At 36.8% G+C, this 27,992-nt stretch overlaps 1 protein-coding gene across 23 annotated transcripts in view; it reads right to left on the bottom strand.

Moving 5' to 3' along the window:
• Positions 1 to 27,992, bottom strand: part of MCTP1 (multiple C2 and transmembrane domain containing 1) — a 529,626-nt gene that overhangs the window by 179,824 nt on the left and 321,810 nt on the right. For 16 of the 23 annotated variants that reach the window (XM_042943529.1, XM_042943601.1, XM_042943550.1 and 13 more), the window contains 4 exons: positions 24,508 to 24,585; positions 19,143 to 19,313; positions 16,145 to 16,275; positions 258 to 444 (listed from right to left, as the gene is read on the bottom strand). In XM_042943529.1, the coding sequence (XP_042799463.1) occupies positions 258 to 444; positions 16,145 to 16,275; positions 19,143 to 19,313; positions 24,508 to 24,585 (567 nt within the window). The remainder of the gene's footprint in view (positions 1 to 257; positions 445 to 16,144; positions 16,276 to 19,142; positions 19,314 to 24,507; positions 24,586 to 27,992) is intronic. The other 7 variants (XM_042943593.1, XM_042943612.1, XM_042943560.1 and 4 more) reach the window with 1 other exon arrangement.

Here is a 27,992-nt window from a genome sequence, read left to right on the forward strand (position 1 = left end):
GCATGATAATTGTGCTGCGTGACAAAATCACTGAGGAGATGCTCAGGATCTAGAACTTGCTTTGGAAGAGACTCGAGAGTAGACGGGGTGTCTAGACATCAGGGTAATAAGTATGGCATTTGCACTTGCCCAGCTTTCTGTTTGTGCTGATTCATCTGTCAGACAGCTTTGCAGATGTACTTCTGTCACTCCAAGTGAATTATTTACAACCTCAACTAGTCACACATAATCCTGAAGGAGGAGGGTTACATACGTACATATCTCCTTAATATTTCCTCCCGTTCTTTCTGGTCCTCCAGGGAGTTGATGGAGAGGTCAGAGATACTGACTGTGGCCGAAGCTGTCAGGGTGACCAGCAGCACCAGGTGTCCCTCACCCTCTTCCAGCTGCAGCTCCAACTTGTGTGTCTGTTCCCTACTGAGAGCCGACAGGTCGACCTGGCACCTAGGAACAAATGTTTTGAATTAGCAAGTGGCTTTTTTTCCCTTTCCTTTTCTTCTCTTTCTTTTTCTTTCTTTTCTTTCTTTCTTTCTTTCTTTCTTTCTTTCTTTCTTTCTTTCTTTCTTTCTTTCTTTCTTTCTCTTTCTTTCTTTCTGTCACATCAAACAGTGAAAGGGCAGGCTGCTCAGAGCTATTGGAAAAATAAATCAACAGAAATACTATTTGGGCCACTGGAGGAATACGTCTTTCATGTCAACACACTTTCTTCACAAAATTCAGACCCTGATTATTTTTAGTGTCTAATTTCTTATTTCCTGTAAGATACAAAAAAAACATACTTATATGATTCTATTGCTACCCATGGTGACCATATTCATAAATTGGTAGGACTTTCAATCCCTAGACAGACTAGTTTAGTGGGGCTTTGCCTACGGAAAGATTAATACGAGCTGTCTTAGAAGAAGCAAACCACCAAGAATCTGAATTCTTGTGCAGGTTTTAAAACAATGGGTATTCTTCCTTCATTCATAAATGTTATTAAGCAATGAATAAAATATGTACTATGATGCCATAAGTTTTTCATTTTTAAAACCATGCCAGTTATTCATAGAACACCATGCATAAATCTAAATAAAAACAAATTCTCCAAAAATATTATAGCTCAAGGGTTATATAACAGAGTTGTTCTAATACAGGTTTCATAACATGGCAGCCCATGCTTTATTTGTTTGTTTGTTTATTTATTTATTCATTCAGAGATCGAGGGAGGGGCAGGGAGAGGGGGAGAGAGAGAATCCCAAGCAGTCCCTGCACTGCCAGCGTGGAGCCCAATATAGGGCTCGAACCCACAAATGGTAAGATCAGGACCTGAGCAGAAACCAAGAGTTGGACACTTAACTGACTAAGCCACCCAGGCATCCCCATGGCAGCCCATGCATGATAACCTACTTGCTCAGAGCTAAACACTATTTTCATAAAAATGTCAACTGATTTGGAAGAGAAAGATACTGAGGTGCTCACAAAGCCAATCAACTGAGAAAGAGGGGGCAGATATGAACAGAAGGAATTTATAACAGGGAATAGCCTATTATAAGAATAAATGTGGTAACATCATAAACAGGGGAGTCAGCCATCAGGGACAGATTAAATGTTTGCTCCTTCTTCTGTTTTTTTTTTTTTTTTTTTTTTTTTTCTTTGAGAGAGAGAATTAGCTGGGTACAGGGGCAGATGGAGAGAGAGAGAATCTTAAGCAGGCTCCACCTGCAGCACAGAGCCTGCTGAGGGGCTCGATTCCAAGACCCAGGGATCATGACCTGAGTGGAAATCAAGAGTCGGACACTGAACCAACTGAGCCACCCAGGCACCCTGCTCTTTCTTATTCTTTACTTGATTTATTGTCTATTGTTTTGCTTTTAAATTAAATTTTCTAGAAATAGGGTCTTAACACTTATAGGTGGTTTCAAACATCTCTTTAGTATGCATAAATTTAGAAACTGAACCAAAGTGTCACATTTTCCTTTTATTTGTGCCAATCAAAAATGACAAGAGAGGTAGCTGGGACTAGAAACATCTGAGAGGAAGGGGAGTACAGAAACAAAAAAAAAAGGAAACGCCCTGGTCAGTGACAGAAAGTCCGTGTGTGTAAATGCTAACTGTTGAGAGCAGGAAATCAGAGTCTGTACCAAGTCTGGAAAACATCTTCCTAAAGTGAGAACATATATCAAATAACCTCATTGTTTCTGCGAATATAACATGCATTTCAAAATACTTTCATGCTCTCTCCTTAAACTCTGAAGACTGGAAAACACATACCAAATTCCTTGTCTAATATTATAATTTTAACTGGAATTAAGTTCTTGTCAATGACACCTGGAACAAATTGAGGAGAAAAATGGAATGGTGAAAGACAACCAATCAAATGCATTTTCTAATAAAAAGGAAGAACATCAATATGATTTTCTACAGATCTTTCCAGCAACTGGCATAGTGCCTACCTGGAGTTTGTTGAATGTAAACGAGTCTTTGGATTAGATTGGGAGTATGAAACTAGAGAGTTGAACAGGGATTACAATTCACACAGTACTTTTGGTTGGATAAAGTTGGGAAGAATAAAGATCTTTTGCTCATTTGGATCATGCATTTCCCAGTCTCATCCTCGCCTTACTCTTTTGTGTGACACTGTATCACTCTTAAAATACATCACAGCTTTCTGGAAGATTTCCTTCTTTGGCTATTACCATTTTACACTGGTCATATGGATGCTGGCCTACTCCTCATTTATGTTAGAGTCATTGCATTTGATGCTCTAGACTTGGGGAAGGTTCTCTAAAGATGCTCTGGTCCAAGAGTTGCAAATTGGCAACTTTCAGATAAAATCTGGCCCATTGATATACTGTTTTTGTTTGTAGTGCTAAAAAAGTATTGAATTAAAACCATTTTAAGACAGAGCAAATGTCCTCTGACTTAATTACTATCTCTAATGCTGTCTATTATTTACAACTGGTCTATTTCACTTAACTCTGTATCTGATTCCAACAGGCATAGGTATTTGTGATCCTTACAATCTCCTTAATTTAACAAAGAGAAAACTGAAGGCCAGAGAAGATACATGACTTAATGGAGCTATACAGTTAGTTATCAGCAGAGCTGGGACCTGAATCTGACACAATGGAATCCAAGATCTAGGCTTTTTCCTGGACTAGCCTTCACTAAGTAACCATGTATCCCAGGAGGAAGTGTGTCTATTTGCATTGGTTATTAAACTGGGTAATATCTGGACTTGTTTTTAACAGAATTTTTTTTTTCAGTTTTGAAGCATGGAATTATGTTATTTTTATACTTTGAAAATATATATAAACTACGGAAGAAGACTGTAAATTATTGCTTTTATAAGAAGATAAACTCAGAAAATATACAAATTGAATTTTCAAAACTATGAAACTAATAAAACTTAACATTGTAAATTTATAGGGAAGATTATGCTTTTCTGCTGCAACTAAAGTTTCAATATTGGGTATTCTTGTAGAAATGGTCTCAGATTCTATCCTATATTTAATGTTTCATAATTTTGACTTTAATAATTCTAATGTAGAAAATGCTTATTTATATAAATGTATTGAAGAGAGTATTAATGATTCCAGGGTTCTTTTTGCTAGTTGGGGTTATTCAGCTCTACTCTTCATCTAAAAACTCTGCTCAGGAGTAATCCTCAGATGCTATTTTAAATGAAATGTTGCCTGATAACTGAGCCAACTTGTCTTGTTAACTTGAGAATGAAGTTAGCATCATGGCACCACTGAAATCTGCATTAAGTGAGTATTAAATCAAATTATTGCTGGAATTTTGTGGAAAAAAGTCTTTGCTACCCCTTTATTGCTGCTGAATAAATATGTACAAAGACAGAACTCCCACAACAGTCTGTTCCAAATTCAGTGCTTATTGCTACAGACCAGTGTCATGGTTTGAGTGTTTGTCTCCAAAATGCCTATGTTGAAACCTATTGGCCGATGTGATGGTATTATGAGGTGGGGCCTCTGTGAGGTGATTAGGTCATGAAGGTGGTGAATGAGATTAGTGCCTCTTCATGAATGAGATTAGTGCCTTCATAACAGAGGCCCCAGAGAGATCCTTCACTCCTTCTGCCATGTAAGGACACAGAGAAAACACAGCAGTCTCTGAACCAGGAAACCAGACACAGAATCTGCTGGTGTCTCCATTTTGGACTTACCAGCTTCTAGAACTGTGAGAAGTAAATTTCTGTTGTTTTTAACAGTCTGTATCTGGGATAGCAGCCCAACAGGCAGATTCACCTGTATTTAGCAACCTTGTACTGTTATTTTCTAAAGGACGGAAAGATTCACTACGGTTTGGATATAGAAGTCCTTGGTGGTCATCTGGATGGTCAGAATTGGCATAAATTAATGGTTTGACATTGTTATCAAAGTGAAAATGAAAATTTAAAGAACAATGAAGCAAATTCATGAAGTCCCAAAGTACATACGCAGATATGTACTCAAGGAAAAGAGCCCAGGATAGGGAGTCAGATTCCCTTCATTTCAGCCCTCCATCTGTCACTAATTAGTTGTGTGACCTTTTCCAAGAAAACTTATTCTCTTGAATTCCAGTTTCCTCATCTGCAATATGAGGTAATTGAACTAGATAAACTTCAAATTCCTGAAAACCCCCAATTTCACAATGTGTTACAACTCTATCCATGTTTACACTTGTTTGCATCCTTTCTTTGCAATTCCACAAACCAAAAACCTAAGAGAACAAATTCATCTTTTAGTCAACAAAATACTATTCTTCAAACGTATTATACACATCTTCCAGAAAAGCCTTTATGTTGATGCTAGAGGGCAGATAATCTATTTTCAGTCTTCCAAGGGGGTACCTCAAAAGTTGCCGTGGAGGGGAGAAGGGTGAAAAACTAAGGTGTGGACTTTCCTCTCTAGTTCAAAAAACGGCTTCTCTTACATCTGTTTTCGTATTGTGGTTCCACATGTAAGCTGAAAACTTATTGGATACATCTTTTCATTCCCTTAGATTCTCCTGAAACCAAGGCTTCCTGGGTCATGGGTCATCTGCTGCCTGCTTTGCCTCAACTGTGACTTTGGTTGAGGGTCTGCTTTTCATCCCACCATCAGGACCGATTAACTGTGCTTGAGTCCTCATGGAGCTTCCATCTAGGACTGACTCAACTTTCACTTGCCAAAATAAGCTGGGCACTCCCCTTGGCTGCCATTGTGCATCTAGGCCTAATGGCCACATGTCCCAAGTTTCTGACTTCTAAGACCACTTCCTCACTTGGATGACAAGCCATACGGTGGGTTGTGGGATCTGGTTCCCTGATCAAGAGCCAGAAAAACAAGATGCAACAATAGCCTTCTGGTGGGGTGAACTTAGATTAATGGAATAGGAGCTGGGAAGATAACTCCCCACAACACTCTCCCTCTCACAGACTGCTTCAAAGGATGATTCTCCAGATTACCTGTCCACATGTGGCCAGGTGGGTGCATAGCAACCAGCTCTGTCTCTGAAACTCAGGAAACAGTGGCCATCCCACCAATATACTGCCTTGCATTGCCTCCTACTCTTCCCTGCCTTATGTTTTTTGTCTCTCACTCTCAGTGCCCGGGGTTCTATCTCCCAATAAAGCATCAGAACTTAATCATTGCCTCAAACTCTCTTTTTTAGGGAGTTTGGCTAATGTGAAAACCATTGACACAATTCAATCCCCTCAGTAACAGATGTCTAAAACACAAACCTAACTACACCCCTCCCCTAGGTTCCCACTACTTCTGAAATATCCTTAACAAGGCAATGGTGCACTCCATGACTTACCATCAGCTGTCGTTCGCTGACTCACACTTATGACTCAAGTCATTGCAGACAGCTGATGATTCTCCCACCATCCATGCTAGGGCGTAGCTCTTTCTTTGTGTTTGGATAAAGCAACCCTCTGCCTGAGCTAATATATCTATCTTTGCTTGCCAAGTTTAATAATTCTCAATGAAATAGCCTGCAGTTGGCAGAATGGCAGGCATCTAGCATAGCACCCAGAATATAGTTGATGCTTTGTAAGTATTAAAGTACTTATGGACAATATGGACGTGAAGAGAGGTCCAAAATTTACCCACGGTGACAGTAGCAGACCAGGGCTAGTGTGTAATGTGCCCATTCTACCACCCTCTATTATCCCCCTAGAAAGGGGTTTGATTTCAACACTTGTTTCTCTCACTCATTAACCCATTTATTCATGAACTATTTAAGTGTGTCAGGCCTCTGTTATGTGTCCTCTATTAGATTTTAGGAACTCAGTCATTCTAAGCCCACTAATTTCTCATCTCCCTTTTCCCAGAACTACCACAGACTCAGCGTGTTGCCTTGAACAAAGTTCAAATGGCTTCAGACTCTGCGACCAGGGGTTCAGAACACCAAAGTTTTAATAAAGCTTATTCATTAGCATTGTGCTATTATGCAAGTCACTTAAAGTTTTTGTACATCAGCTTTGTTCACTTAAAAAATGGAAAACAATTTTTTTAAATGCCTCCTCTTTGCATAGAGTTGTAAGAACACAGGAGTAACAGATGAGCAAGTACTTTGAAAAGTTGAAAGTACTATCTAAATATAATATGTGGTTATATTATTGTATATGCCTCGGTTTGATGTTGAAAAATTTAAAAACTTACTATATATTCTGAACCCAGCTCATCAGTCCATCAATCAATAGAAGAATCAAAACAGATTTGAAACTGAAGATTTCAAAGCTACTTTCTCTCATTCCACAAATGGGGAAATTGAGGCTCAGAGAAATTTAATGATGGCAAGAACTTAAAAGTTTCCTGACTTCCATATGAAACCTTAAAGTTCTTTGTGCTTTTAAAAAACTGTATGCATTTAGTCACATGAAAGAAATATGTCACATTTATTTGGTGACATTTCCCCTTAAGAGTACAGAGTAAAATTTCAGTGCTCTTACCATCTTTTTTTCTCCTCTGTCCTTCTATCTGCCGTGCCTGAACTAGTGACCAGTGATATTCCTCCCAGATGAAATAGTCTTGAGCTTAGCACCCTGCACGTATACATGTACATACGTGTGAGAACACTGGGGTGCAGGAGTAAATGTTAGGACTATTGGGATTTTTTTTTTAATTTAAAAACAGGTCAAGAATCAAGCTTTATAAATGTTTAATATATGCATTAACACAGGTGTCCCATGCATCAGGTATGTCACTTATGGCCTGTAAGTATTTTAGGAAAGAGTAGGAACTACATAACATAGAGGGGTAGACAGTGGCCCCCTTACTTGCTGACTTGCTTTCACCGAATTGCAGTTCATATATGCCTTGTTAAATGGATTTACAGATTATATAATCTAGTTTTAACTGAACTAATCCTCACAAAATGGACAATTGGCTTTAAAAGATCCCAGTAAAGAAACTGTGGATTGAAGATAATGCTAATTGAACAAGCACCAGTGAGCAGAATGATAAACAAGAATCTGCAGAGACACCACTTCTGCTCTTAGCTGAGCTCTATGTCAGCCACATTCTGATTCACAAACCAATGATGGTCTAATCAGATCTAGCAAGAATTCAGCCCAAACAACCCCAAATTATCAAGACAATATTTGCAATAGAAATTTACATCTACGTTGACAATAAACTTGTTCAGTGTGTGCTGTGCCTTGAAGTATTAGCTAATGATATTATAAAGCCATCATGATTAGCAAGACATTTGAAAACAAAGTCTTCAGAATAGGAAGACAAGCCTCTATGGAATTTCTTTGGTGGGGGTGGGGGGTGGTAATTAAAAAAAAACAACAACAACACATATTTTACATAATTGTGGCCAAATGTAATAATAACATTATGAAGCTTTTTGAGATTTTGTAATATATGAGAACGCTTTTACATTAGTAAGACTAATAACACATGATATATTACAAAATTTTATACTATGGATCAATATAATACACAATTCCTTAGAATTTTTGCATTTTCAAGACTACAATACGTAACCACTAACGTGTTTTCAAGTTTCACAACTATGCAGTTTTTACACCATCTCTGACATTACAAAATGCTCAGGCTGCTCTTGCTTTTCTGTTGTTAGAAGTTGTCACTGTTTAACTCTGTTCGGGGAGAGTGCTGTATTAGAGCAACTTGTGACAATCTCCATTGCCTGACATGAAGGTAAACTATTTAATATACACACGGTGGTGCCTGAAAGTTGTCTTTGGAAACTCTGCCCACTGTATATGAAACACTGCATTGAGTATGAACTTTTGGAGGAAGTCTTCAGAAGAAAAGAATAGTAACCCACGCAGGAAAATAGATTGAAATCTTAGGTTGATTATATGGAAAACCAAGACAAGAATCAATGACATATTCCATTCTTTCCTTAAATATGGTCAATCTCACTAATGAAATATTTCACTCAATCCTCAGTGAGAAAAATAGTGAAATATAATGATTTCATGAAAAAACTCTCTTCAGTTTAGAATTTTCTGACTAGCTGTCTTTGTGCTTTCAAATTAATGCAGGAGGATTGTTTTCGTTCTATGTAGGAAGTAAAAGGATTATTGGAGAATTGGTATCATAAATAAGAACCTATGCAAATCAGAGCCTATAGAGTGTCAAATGCACTGACCTTCAACCTTCAGAGAACATTAATTTTGTTAATATCCAAAGTCAAAGGCTGTATTCCCCATTTGCCATGCTATAAGGAACACACATATGTGTGCACCTACACATCCCACGTTCTGTTTCCTTTGGCATTACACACAAGAGTCACAGATTTATTTTTATGGTTGTAGATTCTGGAAGCATTTGTTCTTCATCCAGAACTTGCCCATTTGGAATAAGTTTTTCTTATCAAACACCATTAATAAAAATTTTGTTGAAATAGATCTCTCTAGCGAAGCTTACATCTGTAGCACTTTGTTCTCATGGGCAGGACCAACTCCTCAGCCCCGATAACAATGCAACAAATAAAGTCAGTAGCAATTCCCCAACCGAAAATATATGTACCCCAAATCAATGCCACTTTCAAGATAAACAAGCATTTTGCACACTAATAAATAATGCCATAAATCTTGCTATATTGGGTTGCAAATAACTCCAACTGAATAAAATTGCTTGACACAGGATTTACTTATTCTGCACGTTCATAAAAACAACTTGTTCTCTGACAGCACTCATTCTTGGCAATTTACCGCAGCTGTCAGCAGCCAATTTGTTCAGATTACTGCTCTGCATAAAAGTGTAACAATCATGAGGATTTATTAGCTGATTATCGTAAAGGTGGCAGTCCGTCTTGCCTGCCAAAATGCAGGTGATCAGAAAGTTAAATAATTACATGCAGATTAACATTATTTCACCTTTACTTGATATTTGTAGTTCAGCGACAGGTAAAATGTGTTGTTCAAACTTGCACTATTGTGTAGACCACCTGAGTTGGTTTATGGACTACCTGGCATTTTATTGAGCACTTCATGGCTTCAGAACATACTGGGTTCAAGACCAAAGTGAAAGGAGTGTGGTCTTTAGAGCCAGGAGTTCTGGATTTGAATCTCAGATCAATCACCCAGATGCATACTAGCTGAGCAACCTCTAAATCTATCTTCTGCCTCACTTTTTGCATCTACAAAACTGGCATAATATGAACGACTCTTGTTATCCCCTAAAAGTGAGCTAATGTAATTGTGCCCTATTCATTGTAGAGCACTGTTACTATTGTTTCTTTCTATTCATGGTAATTTCATTTTTCTGTAAAATTTACCTACCAGGGGGCATTAACTCTTTGGATATAATAATGATGAAAAAGTTATAAGTATTGGGTAAAAGTGTAGACTACTTTAAAAAAAATGCAACAATTCAGTATTTTTTAAGTATAAGTATTACTCAGGTACTTTCACCTTTAACTCATTAATTCTCCCCTTTTGGATTATATATACATAGCTTTCTTCAATTACACTGAAATTTTATACCTGCCACTAAGTCATACCATTCTAATTGCCTCTGCATTGATGCCTATTGTTAAATCATGAATTTACGGTTAACCCTTGAACAATATGGGGGTTAGGGACACCAGCCCCCTGGCACAGTAGAACTTCTGCGTATAACTTCCGACTTCCCCCAAATTTAACTACTATAGCCTACTGTTGACAGGAAGTCGTACTGATAACATAAATAGATGATTCACATATATTTTATATGTTATATGTATTATATGTTATATTCTCACAAAAAAGAAAGTGAGAGAAAGGAAAATGTCAGTAAGAAAATCATAAGGAAGAGAAAATGCATTTATAGTGCTCTACAATATTTATCGAAAAAAATCTCTGTATACGTGGACATCTGTAGTTCAAGCTCATGTTGTTTAAAGGTCAACTGTACTGAGAGAAGGAAGAGCCATAATTTTTAGTATTAAATCAAACTTCAGATCTTTAAATTAAAACCTGGCAAATATTTATTAAACACCTATTATATGCCATATACTTTTCTAGGCATTGGGAATGTGACAGTGAACAAAAACAAAACACTCAAAACTCTCTGCCTTCACAAAGCTTATATTCTAGTGGTGGGAAATAAATGATAAAACACATAACTGAAATGTATAGTAGGTCAAATGGTGGTTACTTCTATGGAGGAAAACAAAGCAGGATAAGGGAAAGGGGGGATTTAAATAGGGTTGGTATGGATGCCTCCCTGATGTGACATTTGTACAGAGACCTGAAGAAGATAAAGAAGCAATCAAGGTGGATATCTGAAGAAAGAGTGTCACAGATGCAGGGGAAGGTCCTCAGGTGGGAGGGTGTCTGGTGTGCTTGAGGAAGAGCAAAGAGGCTGGAACAGAGTAGAGGGAGAAAGGGGCGGAACAGCAAAAGTTCAGGGTAGAGTGGTAATGGGGCTGGATCATGAGAAGCATTATAGGCCACTATAAAGACTTAGCCAGGTTTTGCCCAGATTAGGATGGGAAAAGTGTTGAAGGGTTTTGAGCAGAGGAGTCAAATTATTTTATTTGTTTTCTGTGGAAGGAAGAACACGAGGCTATGGCTATTGTCTACATGAGAGTTGATGGTAGCTTCAACCAGAATTATTATGATCAAGATAATGACAGGAGTGAATTCTGAATACATTTCGAAGGAATCATTGGTAGGTTGCTGACGGGTTTGATAAGAGTGAGAGAAAGAAAAGAAGCAAATAGGACTCTATGGTTTTGGCATTAGCAACACACGGGAGAATTTGAAAGGCAGAGAAGATTTGGGGATATTGGGTATCAGAAGTTTGGCCTTGGACCTGCTAAACTGAAGAATTCTATTAGGCATTCTAGGGAGATATCTAGCAGGGAGGTGATGTGGAATCTGGAGCTCAGAGAAGAGTTATGGAGTGGAGCTCGTTGTCATTATTGATCTCAGACAGTATGGAAAGTACAAGAGTAGATGGAATCAGTAGGGGAGCAGGTGTAGACAGAGAAGATGCCCAAGGAGTGGGCTTTGAGGCTCTCTAGAACTAAAACAGCAGGGAGATGAGGAAAATTCTGTGAATGAGACCAAGAAGGAACAAGTGATGAGGTAAAAGAAAAAGAGTCTGGTGTTTTAAAAGCCAAGTGAAAAAGGTGTTTTAAGGTAATGAAGCAATCAGCCAAGTCCAGTACTGCTTCTGGATGAAATTAAGATGAAGGTTGAAAATCGGCCATTGGATTTAACAACTCAGTGGTCACAGGGGACCTTGACAAGAGCAGTTTGTATGGACTATTAGTGGCATAAGCCTGACTGCATGGGTTCAAGAGAGAATTGCAAAGGGCAATGTTCAGTGTTAAATAGCTTTCACTGTATCAACACTCCAAATTTGCAAGTGGCCCTTTCACTCATAGCCAGCCTTGTCTTCGTAATGAAAAAAAAAAAAACAAAAAACAAAAAACAACAAAACCAAAAACCCAAAAACCCAAAATCCTGTTATTGAGCATACATTATTTACAAAACACATTTTCTTTTTTTTTTTAATTTTTTTTTTTAATGTTTATTTATTCCTGAGACAGAGAGAGACAGAGCATGAACGGGGGAGGGGCAGAGAGAGGGAGACAGAATCGGAAGCAGGCCCCAGGCTCTGAGCCATCAGCCCAGAGCCCGACGCGCGGCTCGAACTCAGGGACCGCGAGATCGTGACCTGAGCTGAAGTCGGACGCTTAACCGACTGAGCCACCCAGGCGCCCCAACAAAACACATTTTCAAAAATCATTATATGTGACCAAAACTGGAAAATAAAGTGGACAATAACAAAACCATAACACAATAAACTAGTCTACGTAGATAATCCGATCCATGCAACTGTTCTCAAATGTAGGATTGAATTTAGGTAGTATCCTTAAAAAAAATTAACAGTCATGGAAATAACAGTATTATCCTTCATGGCCAACTTTAAATCTACTCACTAACTCCCAGCCAACTCCCAGAATAGTCTCTAATTTGTAAGTTAATACAGACATACCTAATTATTCTCATCAAAAAAAAGAAATAATTTGATGTGATAGAGGTGCTAACTCTAGCTACCATGACAATCATATTATAATATATAAATGCCACAAATCAGCTATTGTATACCTTAAATTTATATTAGCTACATGCAAAAATATTTATAAATAAATAAATAAATAAATAAATAAATAAATAAATAAATGTTAACAGGGCATAAAATGTTGTGATGATAGCTTGCAAAACAAGACAGAAGACCATGATGGATTTTACTCCTATTACTTTACTCCTAGAACTCTCATTTAATGGAAGGAATTCTCATTTAAACTACCCTAGGAACTGAGGAATTTTATTACAATCTGCATTATTTCCAATGTAACTACACAAACTTCACATAAACACAGCGACTTTATTCTGCCTACCACTTAGGTATAATAATATCTTGCTTTTCAATGGCAGGATGTGTTTAAAGTATAATTTAATAAACATAAAGTAGAGACCTTGAGCTGCTGGTGCTATCTGGACATTGAATAGATTTGAAATAATGATTTACCATAGTCATTTCCTTTTTCTGCAACAGGCACCTTGGTTAAATTGGCCAAGCATACAACAAGTTTTTACTGAACATATGTGATTACCTCAAAATTTGACAATACCCCCTTTATTGTATAAAGGGGTTTTAACTGATACTCAAAAGTGTCCTAAAGAGTCATCTTGCCTACACCTGTGCTCTTGTGTACTCTAAAACTTTTTTGGCTTAAATTGCTTTTATAGGCTGTTATGTTTGGCATATGACCAAAAATGGTTTGTTTTTGTTTTTGTTTTTGTTTTTGTTTTTGTTTTTGAGAAAGAGATCAAGAACACGGGTGCACTCTTGTGTGCACAAGCTGGGGAGGGGCAGGCGGAGAGGGAGAAAGAGAATCTTAAGCAGGATCCATGACCATCATGGAGCCTGACAAGGAGCTTGATCTCTGGACCATGAGATCATGACCTGAGTCAAAATCAAGGATTTGACCTGGATGCTTAACTGAATTTGCCACCCAGGTGCCCCAAAATGGATTTTTTTTTAAAGTGAGGCTGATGGGTAAGTTTTTATTATATTTAGAAAAAAAATGTAACTTGAGGTAAAAGTAATTTATTCAAAATGAATAAGAATTTTAAAAAACCCCTATGATTCTTTAATGGTAGCATTTGGATTTACCACCCAAGCCAGTTTTAATCCCACCAAAGTACTAGGAAGAAGAGCACAAAGTTGTGCCTATCAAGGCAGTGTGGGTGATAGGGCCTAGGGCTCCTTGATTCTGTTTGCTGGGTCCTCCTGTGTAATAACCATGAATATAAAGAACCTGTCTAGAGGCGCCTGGCAGGCTCAGTCGATTTATTGTCTGACTTGATTTTGGCTCAGGACATAATCCCAGGGTTGTGAGATCAAGCCTTGCATAGGGCTCTGTGCTGAGTGTGGAGCCTGCTTAAGATTCTCTCTCTCTCTCTCTCTCTGTCTCTCTCTCTCTCTCTCTGTCTCTCTCTCTCTCTCTCTGTCTCTCTCTCTCCCTCTCTCCCTCTGTCCCTCTTGCCTGCTCACACATGCTGTCTCAAATTAAAAACAAAAATAAAAAACTTGTCTAACAATCTAGGCAAAGCCCAAGCTAGAAACTATACACAGGTGGTAACACCTCCAAGATCTAGAAAAAATAAAAAGGGTGGATATACACCCAACTAGATTACTAGTTTATTATAAAAAGAGATAATTCAGGAACAGCCAGATGGAAGAGATACCCAGACAAGGTAGGGGGAAAGGACACAGAGCTTCCACGCCCACTCAGGCATGCCAATCTCCTAGCACCTCCACATGCTCACCAACAACAAAGCTCCAGAAATGAATTTCTTCTCTTCCCAAATTTCTTAAGACTTCCTTAGCTCCCCCAGTTATCAAAAACAATCCCTATGATCTTCAGATCAGCCAGTTGAGATCTTCAAATCAGATCTCTCAAAATTTGCCAAATTATGGGCAAACCTATAGAAACAAGGTGAAATGAGATGAACAGTTCCCCCTCTACCAACCATTTCCGCAATATAATTAGCCATGCCCTTGAAGAATTCATAATATTACAAAGTGAGGAAAAGGTAAAGGTCAGTACCAGATGGGCTGAGAAATCATCATAATTTCCAAATTTGGAAATTATTTTCAAAGAAAGAATAAAATATATAAAAGGATATCTGTTATCATAGGAAAAAAATAGAAAAAGGGATAAGATGTACTTCATGTAATATGGACCCAGAAGTACAGGAAGGCAGTATGCTGTAGCCATGATTTCATTATCTTACCAATATAAGTATGATTATAAAGTAAAGAGATTGAGGTAGCAAGTTACACATGACAGTCATACTGATTTATCTTATGGTAACCAAATATAGCTAATGTTGCCATAAATTATGAAAATGAATTATTCAAGGAACAGCTAGACAGCACCTACTTGAAAGAGCTCGTAGCATGTTGAGGGAGATAGAAACATAGATATATAATCATAATGAGAGGTGTTCAGTGTATCAACAGATATACACTGCTACTTAAGCTAGTGGTGTATCCCAAAGAGAACAAAGTCAAACTTAAAGAAAACTCTGAAAATAGTGTTTTACTAAAGGGAAAAAATATGCAGTGAAGACCTGTCCTTTAAAAATGATTGAAACAGTATTAGGTTATGGTAGTTTTTTCCATTTCATTTTACAAGTAAAATATTAAAGTATAAATGAAGCTATTTAACCTCTCACTTTATAATCCTATAAAGAAAACCATTGTTTAAAAAATATATATCAGAGTCACAAAAAAAAAAAAAACAAAAACAAAAACAAAGAGATAAATATGTTGGGTCAGATTCCTGTTCTTACTTTTCTAGCATAAAATTTCCTTAATTATTATTAGTATGTATGCATTTCTTCAGGCTGTGTGTTTAGAGACTTGGAATTCATGTGACCTGCAATGAAGAAAGAATTTTCTAAACCAACAAATTCTCCTGTACATTGTACTTTATTTTAATATAGGCAGGTTTCAATATGTTTTTCTACAAAGGCACATACATATCAAAAAATAAAAACAGATTTTAAGCAAGGAAACAGTTCATATAATTCAAGTAGTCATTCAAAATAAACTTGTCTTTGTGGAGAGATGTCATTAGGCCTCAGAATACTCCTTCCTTCACTGCATTATTAGATTAACATGGATCTGCCTCTCTTACATGTTTCCATCACTAAAACTTGAGAACTCTACAGATTTATGAACTCCTTGGAGATTATAAAGATTCTCTACCTTGAAGGGGGGTTGTAGGAAACAATGCATTTTATGGTCTCACAATATGCTTTATGAAAAGTAATATTATCTTAGATCACTTTACAGACTATGAATGAGCTCTTTGTTCTTTAAGTATCTTGATCAAATGAGATTCCTCGTTCTCAATTCCCATAACTTTTACACACAATATTCTGACATCTGGAGAAAATTTCTGGATATCAAATTCAGATAGCCTGTCCATGGACTGGTCAAAACTGCCACCTACTGGTCAGTCTTCAAATCTATTTTTCACTTTACCCAAGCATTGCTTTACCTTGGTCAGATCCCTTCCTTCAAAATGGTAAAAGATCAGTTACAATAACTAGACAGAAAGCGATTATCCTTTTAAAAAAATTCACCCTCTCTAGGATGAACCAAAAATACCAAGTTGTACAAACCTGCCAATAAAATCATCCCTTTTCCCAGCGTCTTTGTCCCAGGCAGTGATATCAATGATTCCACCTCTTTCTTCATAGAGATGAAAATCAAATTGTTCCCTCCACTGAGGATTCAAAGTTTTTGGCATAATCTGGAAGACCAAAAAGTAATTATTGTCTTATAAATATAAGTCTTTTAAAAATATCTAACTTTGAGACATTATATCAAAATCAAGGTACTATCTACAAAAGTGTATGTGAGATTTGAACAAAAGCTTCCAGAAATGATGGAAATGTCATTAGCTCTTTAGCAACCTTACTGCATATCATCTGAAAGAACCCTAAAGGATATGTCCTGAAAACCAAAGGGCATGCCTTCACCATCTTGAATAAGAGATGAGAGATATGCATTATACAGAAAAGGCAAATAGTCTATACGTGAAATGGCTCACTCAGATACTAGCATTTATTTTACATAACCAGTTAATGCACAAAGACATAACTCTCAGCCTGTCATCTCCTAAAAAAGGACTATGTGGATTCCCAGAGTTCTTTTTCCCTTACTCCCTACACACAAGGGAATTCTGAGCTAAATCTGTAAAAATAAAAATAAAAATAAAAATAAAAATAAAAATAAAAATAAAAATAAAAATAAATAGTAATGAAACAACAGACAGTGAAGTTCTATGGGAGCAGGAGGAAAGAGCAAGTAACTCTGGGGTGGTCGGGCAGACATTTATGTTGGAATCATAGCATTGATGTTTCATCTGATTTTATATCTGGAGAAACTGAGACCTGGAGTTTTACTGACCAACCCCAAATCATTACGTTTTAGTATCTAGACTCTAACTCAGGTCTTTGATTAGAGCTTCAGGTCTCTTTCCCCAAAACGATCAGCCAAAAATGTTTGTAAATTAATATGAATGTGTGTGTACAATTTCTATGTTGCAAATACCAGAAAGGTCTCTGAAGTGCAATTGTGTAACTTCAAGCATTCAGATAAGACATCTGGTAGAATCAATGAATGAAGTGACCCATACTGATGTGCTTTGAAACTTCATTCGCCACTGGGTTAAAAACATTCATATTTGTTTCCCTATTCTTTCTTTTTAGCAGGAGCGCATGCAATGGCCTTTTCTCTTTTGAATGTATGAGAGACAAATCTTCAGATGTAAAGACTCTGAAAGCAATGAAGTATGTTATGTGCAAAGGTAATACAAATGAATCACAATTTTTAAAGTTCATAATCTGAAATTAATCAGCAATATATCATGGAAGGAAAGAGCAAAGAGAGACACATGTCCATAGCTAGATTTCATATTTCATACCTAAAGAGCAGAACTATAAAAAATAAGTAATGTTTTAAGCCTACCAGAACACAGAGATGATGTTAATTGATAAAGGACAAGGCAGAAGTGGTCATAGGTACCTATTTTTGGAATCAGTAGTTTCCTTAAAATACGTTATTAAGTCCATGGCAGAAAAAAAGAAAAAGATGGCATTCGATGGATCCTATGATAATTCAAACCTCTCATTATTGGGCTCAGATGCACTTCTGTGGTGTTTTGGGGATGGTCTATCTTACTTATTTGGCCATAAAGAGCCTAATTTTTCAGTTTCCTTTTTTAGGATTGTCTTCCCTATATGATTTTCCTTCAGGTCAGAAATGATGCTTTCCCCTTCCACGTGGGCATTCAAGAAGATAACCAATCAGCCTGAGAGCAATTCTCACTGCCTACTAATGAGTCAGCTCTGTGATATTACTAACCCCCTTAGTTACTGATGAAAACTTCCTGTGCCAGAAGGAACCTAGGCAGGCTGTTTATCAAAAGTTCTTGAAAATGGTAATGTCAAAGTGAAATTATTCTCATCAAAGTAGAATGTGATTTTTAATACAAGATAGATAGGATGAGTTTTCAAGCTATGAATAGTAGCTGTAGAAGCTGACCATTAAAGAGGTTGTATTGTGTTTTGTTTTTGTTTTTTGCTGTTTTTTGTTTTCTTTAAAGTTTTTATTTATTTATTTAGGTGATCTCTACACCCAGTGTAGGGCTCCAACTCAGAACCCTGAGATAAAGAGTTTCATGCTCTTCAGACTGAGCCAGATAGGCACCCCAAAGAGGTTTTATTTGGATACAACACAGATAAGACATGTGTTCCAAATATAACTATGACTACTATGACCTTTACTGATTATAATTCCTTCTATCAAAAATATGACACTAATATGATTATTTAATGTATTATTACTATTAATATAATTGTTGTTAAACAATATCTTGTTCTTAAGGCTGCTGCTCTTCCTGCTGCTACTACCATTTATTATTTATTATGGACAAGGCAGTATTCCAAGCCCTTCACGTGCGTAACATATATTTATTCAATCTTCTCAATAACTTTACGAGGTAGGCATTATTTTAATTCTCACTCATCTTACAGATGAGGAAATTGGGACATGGAATGGCAGAGTAACTTGCCCTGTAGCATACAGTGGAATTTGGCCCTTTGTTTTATAAATAAATAAAACAAACAAACAAAAATTGCAATCTTCACTGGTGCAAGTCATTTTGAATAAAACGTTTCAGAGTAAGGAACAAAGATTTTTATGGTATGTAAAACAGGGCTATTTCTGGCACTGATATCAGTACTAATTGTAATAATTATAGTAGCCAACACTCTTTGAGCACTTTATGTCCCAGGCCATCGACTTAGGTTTGTTTCAGCCCTTTTTTGTTTTGTTTGATTGCTTGTTTGTTATTTTTTTAAAGAGATAGTTCCAACTATTATTCCTGTGTTATAGGTGACATTGAGACAGAGTAGTACTTTATGCAAGGTCACATAGCACATTGAGTAAGAAATGTGATAATATAGTTATTGGTCTGGTTTGCTGACGTGATATTCAAAAGAAATTCTGTTAAGCATTTTAAAAAGTATCTAGTGTTTTTATCTCCTAAAGCATGGCTATTAACCAACCACTGCCTTCCAAAGACTGGCTGGAACAGGAGAGAGATACGGTTACCTTGCTCTTGTACTTCTGATGCCCAAGCCGGAACTTCACATAGGGGTCACTCAACCCATTTGAATCCATTGCCTTGAGATCTCGTCCCTCAATCAATGTGATGCTGACTATTCCTCTCCAAAGATGTGATTTTCTGTGTACGTCTGATAGACGTAAACTTTGGGTCTGAAACTTTGGGTAAAGGAAAACAGAGTTAGCTTATTGAGTTTTAACCCCAAATAACCTTATCTGGCATTACCCTTTCTCCTGTTACAAGTTTTTGAAAATAAAAATGGTAGGTAGTTACAATTTAAGAAAATAAACATAATTGACAGATTATTATTAATTACAGAATTGTTAATGAATGTGAAATTATCCTTTTATGATAAATTTAAGGTTGTTGTATGAGAAGTGAATGCTCAAAATAAGGTCTAATATTCCAACTCTTTAAATTACATGATGTAGATACTTCAAGAATATCAGAATATTTGCCTCTGTGTCAAATATGCCAGTGTCAAAAAACTATTAGGAATACCAAAGGCCTCATCCACACTGTGATATTTAATTTTTAATTAGTTATGATTTTTAAAAATCTTTCATGTTACAAGTTGGTTTTTAAGATTAGTTATAAGTTCTATTCAATTAAAAACCTTCTTTATTGCTATGTTAGGAGATAGCTGAGAGAACTCACTAGAGAACTACTTAAAGTACCACAGACCAGAAAACAAAATCAACATGCCCATCGGAGTTGTCTGGTTTATGCTGAAACTTGCATCAAAATTTTTTAAATTACGTATGTGATTTTCATTGGTGGGTGTGTTACTGAGTTTCTCATTCTAGTACTTGAACATTGTCTTTAATGATTTTATTATGCCCAATGCTAAATCACAATATTCAAACAAGCAAATGAAATAAAAAATTTTAACATTAGGAAGCCTACAAAAAACAGCTCTATAATCTCTTTGAACTAAACAGCACATACAAATCCAAGTAGCTAAAATGTTAAAATCTTTTCCATTTGGATTCAGAACCAAGCAGTACTATAAAAACTGCTATATCTTTCATATTGCCAAGCATGTTTTCTTCACTTACAGTCATTTCATGAAGAAATTTAACATGTCTCTCAACCTCAAAGTACTCCACTTCTAAATTATAGATTAACTCTACTTTCAGTCTAATTCCGTCTGTTACCATTATAAAGTTATAGCCTATTTTGTATATCTCCCTCTCCCACCTTGAATCCTACTTTTTCTTTTCCATACCACACTAATGTGATAGCCATTTTTATCTGTCATTATTAAAAGTAATACATTTTAGGGGCCCTTGGGTGGCTCAGTAGGTTAAGTGTCAGACTTTGGCTTAGGTGTTGATCTCACAGTTTGTGAGTTTGAGCCCTGCTTCGGGTTCTGTGCTGACAGCTCAGAGCCTGGAGCCTGCTTCTGATTCTGTATCTACCTCTCTATCTGTCCCTCCCCAGCTGTACTCTGTCTGTCTCTCTCTCAAAAAATAAATAATCATTAAAAAATTTTAAAATGTAATACATGTCAGGGTGTTTTATTAGCAAAATGAGAACTATGCTCCTCAAAAACCAATATTTTTAATATTTGAACATTTTAATGGAAATCTCTCTAAATCACATTGCCTATTTCCCTGCCTCGGTGGCCAGCAAATTTTGCAGGACATTACTTTGTGACTTTGCCTTATTAATATTAACACAGGACTGTGCCTGCACACTGCACACCTTTGTGAACTCCACGGGTGGAGTTCAAGAGTGTTCTGAGGTGCCATGGAGTTTCACAGGCCACCTGTAACTTCCCCAGGACTCCACAGTCTGCTTCAGCTAGAGTCCCACTGCTCTCGTCTGTTTTACACATTGGGTTTCTACTCTGGACTGTGTTTGGATAAGGATTTCCCCGGTTAAACAAATTTTTTGTACCAAGTGACCTTGAAGGGGTTCTAAGATTTCATGCTACTTATTAATATATAATTCAGCAAGAGATAACAGTGTATTTTTATTTATCTATTTTGTCTATCTATCTATCTATCTATCTATCTATCTATCTATCTATCTACCTATCTATCCATCTATCATCTATCTATCTATAGATATGGATCTATCTATCCATCCATCCATTCATCCACCCACCACTGCTGCTATTGAGATGGCCTCTCACTGAAGACTAGTCTAGAGAAACAAGTTCTAAACTCTGGGTCTGGAAGTTTTTTTAAGGAATAGGAGTGGCAAAGAAGGAAAGAAGAAAAACGAATTTGTGATAAGAAGAAATAATTATCTTGGTGAAGACCAAGGAGTTAGTAACAACCCATTTACATAGAGCTTAAAATAGAATTTAAAAGTGTACATGTATACATTTTATCACTTCATTTCCACTAAAACCATGTGAAGTAGGAAGGCAAGGCCTGCTGTTTCCATTTTAATGATGAAGAATTTGAGGATCAGTGTGGTTTGGGCTAATAAATGTTGGATGTGTGACTAAAACCCAGTATTTCTGACCTTCATTCCTGGGCTTCTCCCAATATTGGTCTTTAGGGTAGAGACTCTCTCCTAGGTTTAAAAGTAATCATGATTTAAGTATAATATTTCTAAAGGGTATTCTCCAGGTAAGTGAGTCATTATATTTGAAATGACATTCCAGTCTAGCTTTTCCTTCATGGTTAGTATGTGAAATCACCTTCTACTTTTCTATTATATGAGCATCTGTATTCTTTACTATTACATGAGCGTATGTATTAATTCTTACAATATTTCAGCTTGTTGATGGATATACTCAATAACATTTTCTATGCACTCTAGAAGTAGAAGTCAGACTCTGCACTCAAATTATATGTGGGTACAATCTAGGCTATACAGCATCTTCCATTAGCAATGCTAGTTTCTCGAATGGTACCATGTCTGAAACTCTTACTTGCGTGTCCCTCCTTTCATTTCTCACATGAGAACAAGAACTTTACTTAACAGGGTGGGAAGGAGAAAGAATACTCCATGGGATCTTTCATGCTTTCACAGAAATAAAATGAAGTTCATGGCGGCTTTACCTACTGCCATTAGTTACAAAATGCTTTTCTATAGCCTGGAAGAACATTCCTAAAATGACCTGGAAAGCTAAGGGAGAGGAGAAGGGGGCATATTTCTTCACACAAACAGGGTTAATAAATGTGAGAATTAAGTTGATATGCATGAAAGGTTAAAAGGAAAAAGGGGAGGAGGTCCCAAAGACATACTAACCAGGTATCATTTTAAAAGGACTTTTTCCTTCTCCAAAAATTTCTTTTATCAAAAATGGTGCTCTTCTAAAAAGAAGCTCCATAATTCATTTGTGATTTGATTAACTGCATAGTCATGAAATAGAAAAATATTTAGTGTAAGTGTGAAGAATAGGAACTTGAAGTAAAATTATAAGGCAAAGAGGGAAGATATAAACTTATACCACCAGTAGTAGGAAAGACAGTTATTTATTTTTTTATTTAAAAAAATTTTTTTTAATGTTCATTTATTTTTGAGAGAGAGAGATAGACAGAGTGTGAGCAGAGGAGGGGCAGACAGAGAGGGAGACACAGAATCTGAAGCAGGCTCCAGGCTCTGAGCTTCTAGCTCCTAGCTTCTAGCTTCTAGCTTCTAGCACAGAGCCCGATGCGGGGCTTGAACTCACAAACTGTGAGATCATGACCTGAGCCGAAGTCGGACACTTAACCGACTGAGCCACCAAGGTGCCCCGGAAAGACAATGATTTAACATAAGTACCCATTTGCATCTTTCTGGCAATTCCTGACAATGTGACTTGGGCATGTTGCTCCCTCTCTGGGCCCCACTTTTTTTTTTTACCTATGGTTCTCCCGACTCTAGAGCTCCACATGTACTAAGACCGCTATTCTGCGTGTGTGGTGCTGGAGGGGGGGACGTAAGGGGAGTTAGAGGTGTCTGTGTGTGTAGGGGCTCCTGAAAAGAAAACAGTATATTCCATAAACAAAAAAGATTTAACCTGCTTAAGATAGCCATTTATAACTTTTATTACTTTTTTAAATCAAAATTTCAAGGAGCTTGTGGATGAGATGGTGACAAATGGAATTCCACAGGGGAAGAAAAAAGAAACTGAAAACCACTAGCTTTAATGCTCTTTAAGGTACTTTCTGAGTCACCTGCTGCTCTGTTTAAAGTTTCTTTCCTCTGTATAGTTAAGTTCTCAAAGTGTGGTCCACAGACCAATGGCATCAGTGTCACCTGAAAAGTGGCTAGAAATTCACATTTTTTAGCTCCAGCCCAGACCAAGAAAATCGGCTCTGGATTACCCAGACCTCACTCAAGGTCATTATGATACATGCTCAAGTGTACAAACCCCTCTTTTAAAAGTTCTAAGGGTTGTGTGCACTGGCCTTCTCCTATGTTCTAATTACTATTATTAATCACTACAATTGTGAACATTATCCACTCTCTGGCATGGATACCATTTATGCTAATTAAAGTCTTTTAGTCCTGCTTCTAAATTTACTGATTAGGAAAGCAGATTGGTTTGGATAGTTGGAAAATTTAAAGAGAGAAGTAGGAGCCTACTGCAAACTTGTGTTAAGTTTATAATTTTCCTCCTTTAATTTTTTTTCTCCTAGGCTGTACTTAAATAATACATATTGACGGAAGTATTAATAATTAGTCAACCAAAAATTACTTATTGAGCACCTAAGTGGCAAGGAGTGTTAAATCCAAGACATCCCTCAATAAAACGAACATATTAGAGCTGGGATTTAGTTATCTCAGGGAATGTTTTCAACCACGTCTGTGTTGAAACAGAATTCTGTTTGAGGAGGGAGAGAAAAGGGAGGGAAGAATAAATAGGAAAACGAACTTAGTTTCAAAGCAAAGAACCAACATTGCAAAAGGAAGAAAGAATCTTTGAACTTTTAAACAGGTAATTCCCCAATTTTAGTGGTGAATTTGTTGAAATTAGTGGGCCTGACCCTCCTGAACATGATTCGGTTCTTATGGTGCAGAGCTACGCATGTATTTCCAACATGTGCCCCGTATGATTCTCACACGCACTGAAGTTTGAGGTCATTCGCATAAGGAATATTCATCCAAGTTCAGATTTAATAAAGAAAATGAACACACCAGGTAACAATATCAATTTCCAATTCTGAGGCAATTAGTCAATGACATATATCTTTAGTAAGATTTTAGAACGGGTGAGCTGGCATTTTAAGAAGTGTATTAGTTTATGTGTTATTCCTTGAAAAGGAATTCAAGAATTCAATTCCTTTTCCTATGTATAAAAGAGGTTAGGCTAGGGAATAGGTTTTCAGAACAGTAAGTCAGCCAGGAGAGTTCACAGCTCATGCAAGCTCAGAAGAAAGAAACAAACTGAATGACTGAACTTACTTGTGCATTTTGGTAATAAGTACTCTGAAGCTCTGCTCTGCAGAAGCCCAGGACAGGAAAAGCAGGCCTGCCGCACGTCTGGATGGAGATGAACGATCAGAGCTGTACGGGAAAGCCTTGTGCCTCTATCAACACCTCATTTCAATTAGAGTTCAGCATTACTCTTCAAAGAAACATTATTTGGAAAAGAATATGTATTTGCCCCCCAAGTCACTGTCGGAAAACGTCTTCTAGCACAATGAAGATCAATGCCAATGGAATAATATAATTTTCAGCCACTGTTTTCTTTAGTGGCATAATGCAATGGTCAAGAAAATAAAGGACAGAGATTAAATGGTGATGGATCCTGCTTCAGTGGTTTCAGCTTTTTGTTAATGGGTGTCGCAGTGAAAAGAACCATAGCAAGAGAAATCATGGAAAGTCTGCTGCTTCAGAATATTTTGGAGACTGTTTCCAACATCAAAAAAGTGATAAGGCCCCAGAAGAGTGTTTCATGGACAGGCAACAACTATGATATGCTAACTACATCCCACATGCGAATCTTTTGCAATGATTAGAGAGATCTCTAAAGCAACCGAGAAATTTTACCCCACATAATTTGCCCCATTTTCTCTTTGTTGCCCCGTGCCTAAGAAAGCAATCATAAAGTCCCTGTATTACCAAGACCAAGAGCATCGAGGTATGGATTAAGAAAGACACAGCTGAGCAAGAAATACTAGAAGGAAACTATCATGATAAGCTGAAAGTTTGTATGCAATGACGAGAGCACCTGGACAGTCTTCAAACAATAGTATTATCATGAGATGAGAACATCAACAGGGAGGGTGAGATTTGGCCCATGTGAAAGGTTAGATCATACACAAAGAAATAAGCATGTTTTGAGCAACTATTAGGCACTGGGGTTTTCATACTCCAGCATCTTTCATGACAAATATTGTTAAGGTAAAGAAACTGAGGCACAGAGTTGATAAATACTCTACTCAAAGCCAAATGATTACAGATTGGCAAGACTGAGATTTGAATCTGGGTTTCTGATACCTAATTGACGGTTTTCTGCACTATTTCTCATGCTTTGGACAAAGCTTAAGAAGTTCATAATACAAAGAAAAAAAGGGGGGAATGTGTATAGGATTTGTTGAAATACTTTGACTCTTGTTTAGACAAAATATATCCATGGGTATAGATTACTGAGAAAGGCTAATCAGGGACTTAGAGGAAGTAAAAGTGGGCAGGTGGTGATAACTCTAGCATATATTGTTCAGTAAAGTATATGAGAGTTAACTGTGTTCCATAATGAATTATAGTCTAACATTTATTAATAAGGTGGTGAAACTGTAGAATCTCACAAATAAACTGAGAACACTTCTGTACTTCAATTCTGGTTATTAAAGTTTCTTAATTCAATTCCTTGAAAAACTGGATCACTAACAGAAGGAGGTATCCTATTATTCTAGATCCTGATTAAAAAACAGATCAAAACAAACAAAAAAATCTCTCTAGATTTAACATATGGCTATAACAACCCACACGGTCATATTAATCTTCTCCCTGATATATGCAAATAATCCCTGGCTTTTGCTATCTTGGATTTCATTACCTGTGTACAACCTAATCCTTCCAAATGAGCCCCAGACCCTGTGAAATGAGTGAAAGACATCACTGTGTCTTTACAATAGCTGTGTGTGGAGTCAGCTCACCTCTATTTTCAGCACAGAGGTGCACATGCTTTTATTTAATCAAATGATCCACGAGACACTACAAAGGAGAGATAATGACAGCCTAGAATGACTGTTTTGTGCTGCAAAGCCTGGAGTGTGGAGCAATTATTAGCTCAATCCCAGGCACAGGCATGTTCTATCTTTTCCTTTGCCTGCTGAGTTGATTCCAGTGAATTATACCTAGGTGATGAAGTCCAACAAGCAGATTTGTTCTACAGTCCATCTGTCTGCTCAAAGCAGGATTGCCTTTACAGAAAACCTTCCCAGGGCTTTGTCCAGCCTAGTTTAAAGTGTCTCATGTAATAATAAAGCTTCGATCCCTTTTTTCTTAGAAGATGATTCACGGCACTATAATCCTTAGAGAAATTCTCCTGGTTTTTATCCTTCAACTTTCTTTCCTATTTCTGTTGCTTCTTGATATAACTTACGGTGTCAGGAAGGTATTTATGTTTACTTCAGATGCTTTAACTACTGTCTCAAAGCTTAACTGTAGCCAAACAAAAGTTCTCAAGCTTTTACAATGTTTGCTCAAAATATATACTCATAGAAAATCATTACATATGCTGTAATCTTGTTGGCTAAAGTTGGCTTGTTGCTAACGTAATGTATTCGTTTCCACCAATAATGTAAAAAAAATAATGAGTCCTGGGTTTGACTTACACTTTTTCTTTGGGGACTTTTAATTAAATGTTATAAATATATTTTTTCTGAAGGTCTTACTTTCATACCTGAAGATATAAATAATACCTGCACTTTTCTTGGTTATATGTCATATATGGTTGAGTTGTTAAGAATGCAAACACTTCAGCACAGGATAACTTCTTGTGTGATAAAACCAATACTTCTCTTTGGCCTTCAGGGTCTTCCTTCAACCACACTTTGATTTGACCCTACTGTAAGATGGTGCTCTGACATAATTCCTAATTGTTCTGTATTCTATGCATTCTTTTTGGCCCATTTCATATTACGAGCCATTTCTCCATTTTTCTATATGAGGTATCTTGGTATAGCCCAGCCATTCTCCACTTAAACAATCTTAACATTTCTCTTTAATTCACTACAGCATTCTCATAATCTGGTTTGTTCAATTAACTCTCAGTCATGGAAATCTAAATGTCCAGTCAATGGAGTTAATTGGGAAAAACTTAAATGTACTAAATATTTGAAGCAACAGCACCAAGTTATCATCCTTTATTGAGAAGTTAAAATCTTTAATGAAATTCTGACTTAGAGTAATCCAAATGGCTTCATATAATATTTGTTGCTTTTATGAAAAGTATGGTAATCACTATATATCCATTGCTTAATGTTTTGTGTTGTAAGATATCATGTCTTGATGAATTATAAATATTATGCCTTTGGAAAATCAGACTATTTCTGTACCACTTCGGTCTTTTCTTTCTATTATTTTGCTCTCAAGGAAATTAAGATCTAGCAAGTAACCATGACATTTATTAAGTAAGTTCTTGCCAGGATTTAGTTTCACTCAATGTAATTCAGTTGCTGTCTCCTGGATACATGTATTGATCCTTATAAAGAAGCTGATAAAAGCTCATAAACACACATATACGCCTCATGTAAGATTCTATCTGAACTATTTAGGTCTTCTGCATATCTGAAAATGTCTATGGAGAAACTCCTTTGCTACACATCTCTTCTAAAAGCTAATAAACATAAAAAAATCACAATACAAATATTACCTGGGCAAGGAGCAATTAGGTCAGTTATCGGAGTGACTTTTAAACATGAATATGAAAAATCATACTT

This window comes from Panthera leo, chromosome A1 (genome assembly GCF_018350215.1).
Source record: "Panthera leo isolate Ple1 chromosome A1, P.leo_Ple1_pat1.1, whole genome shotgun sequence".
Taxonomy (NCBI): domain Eukaryota; kingdom Metazoa; phylum Chordata; class Mammalia; order Carnivora; family Felidae; genus Panthera; species Panthera leo.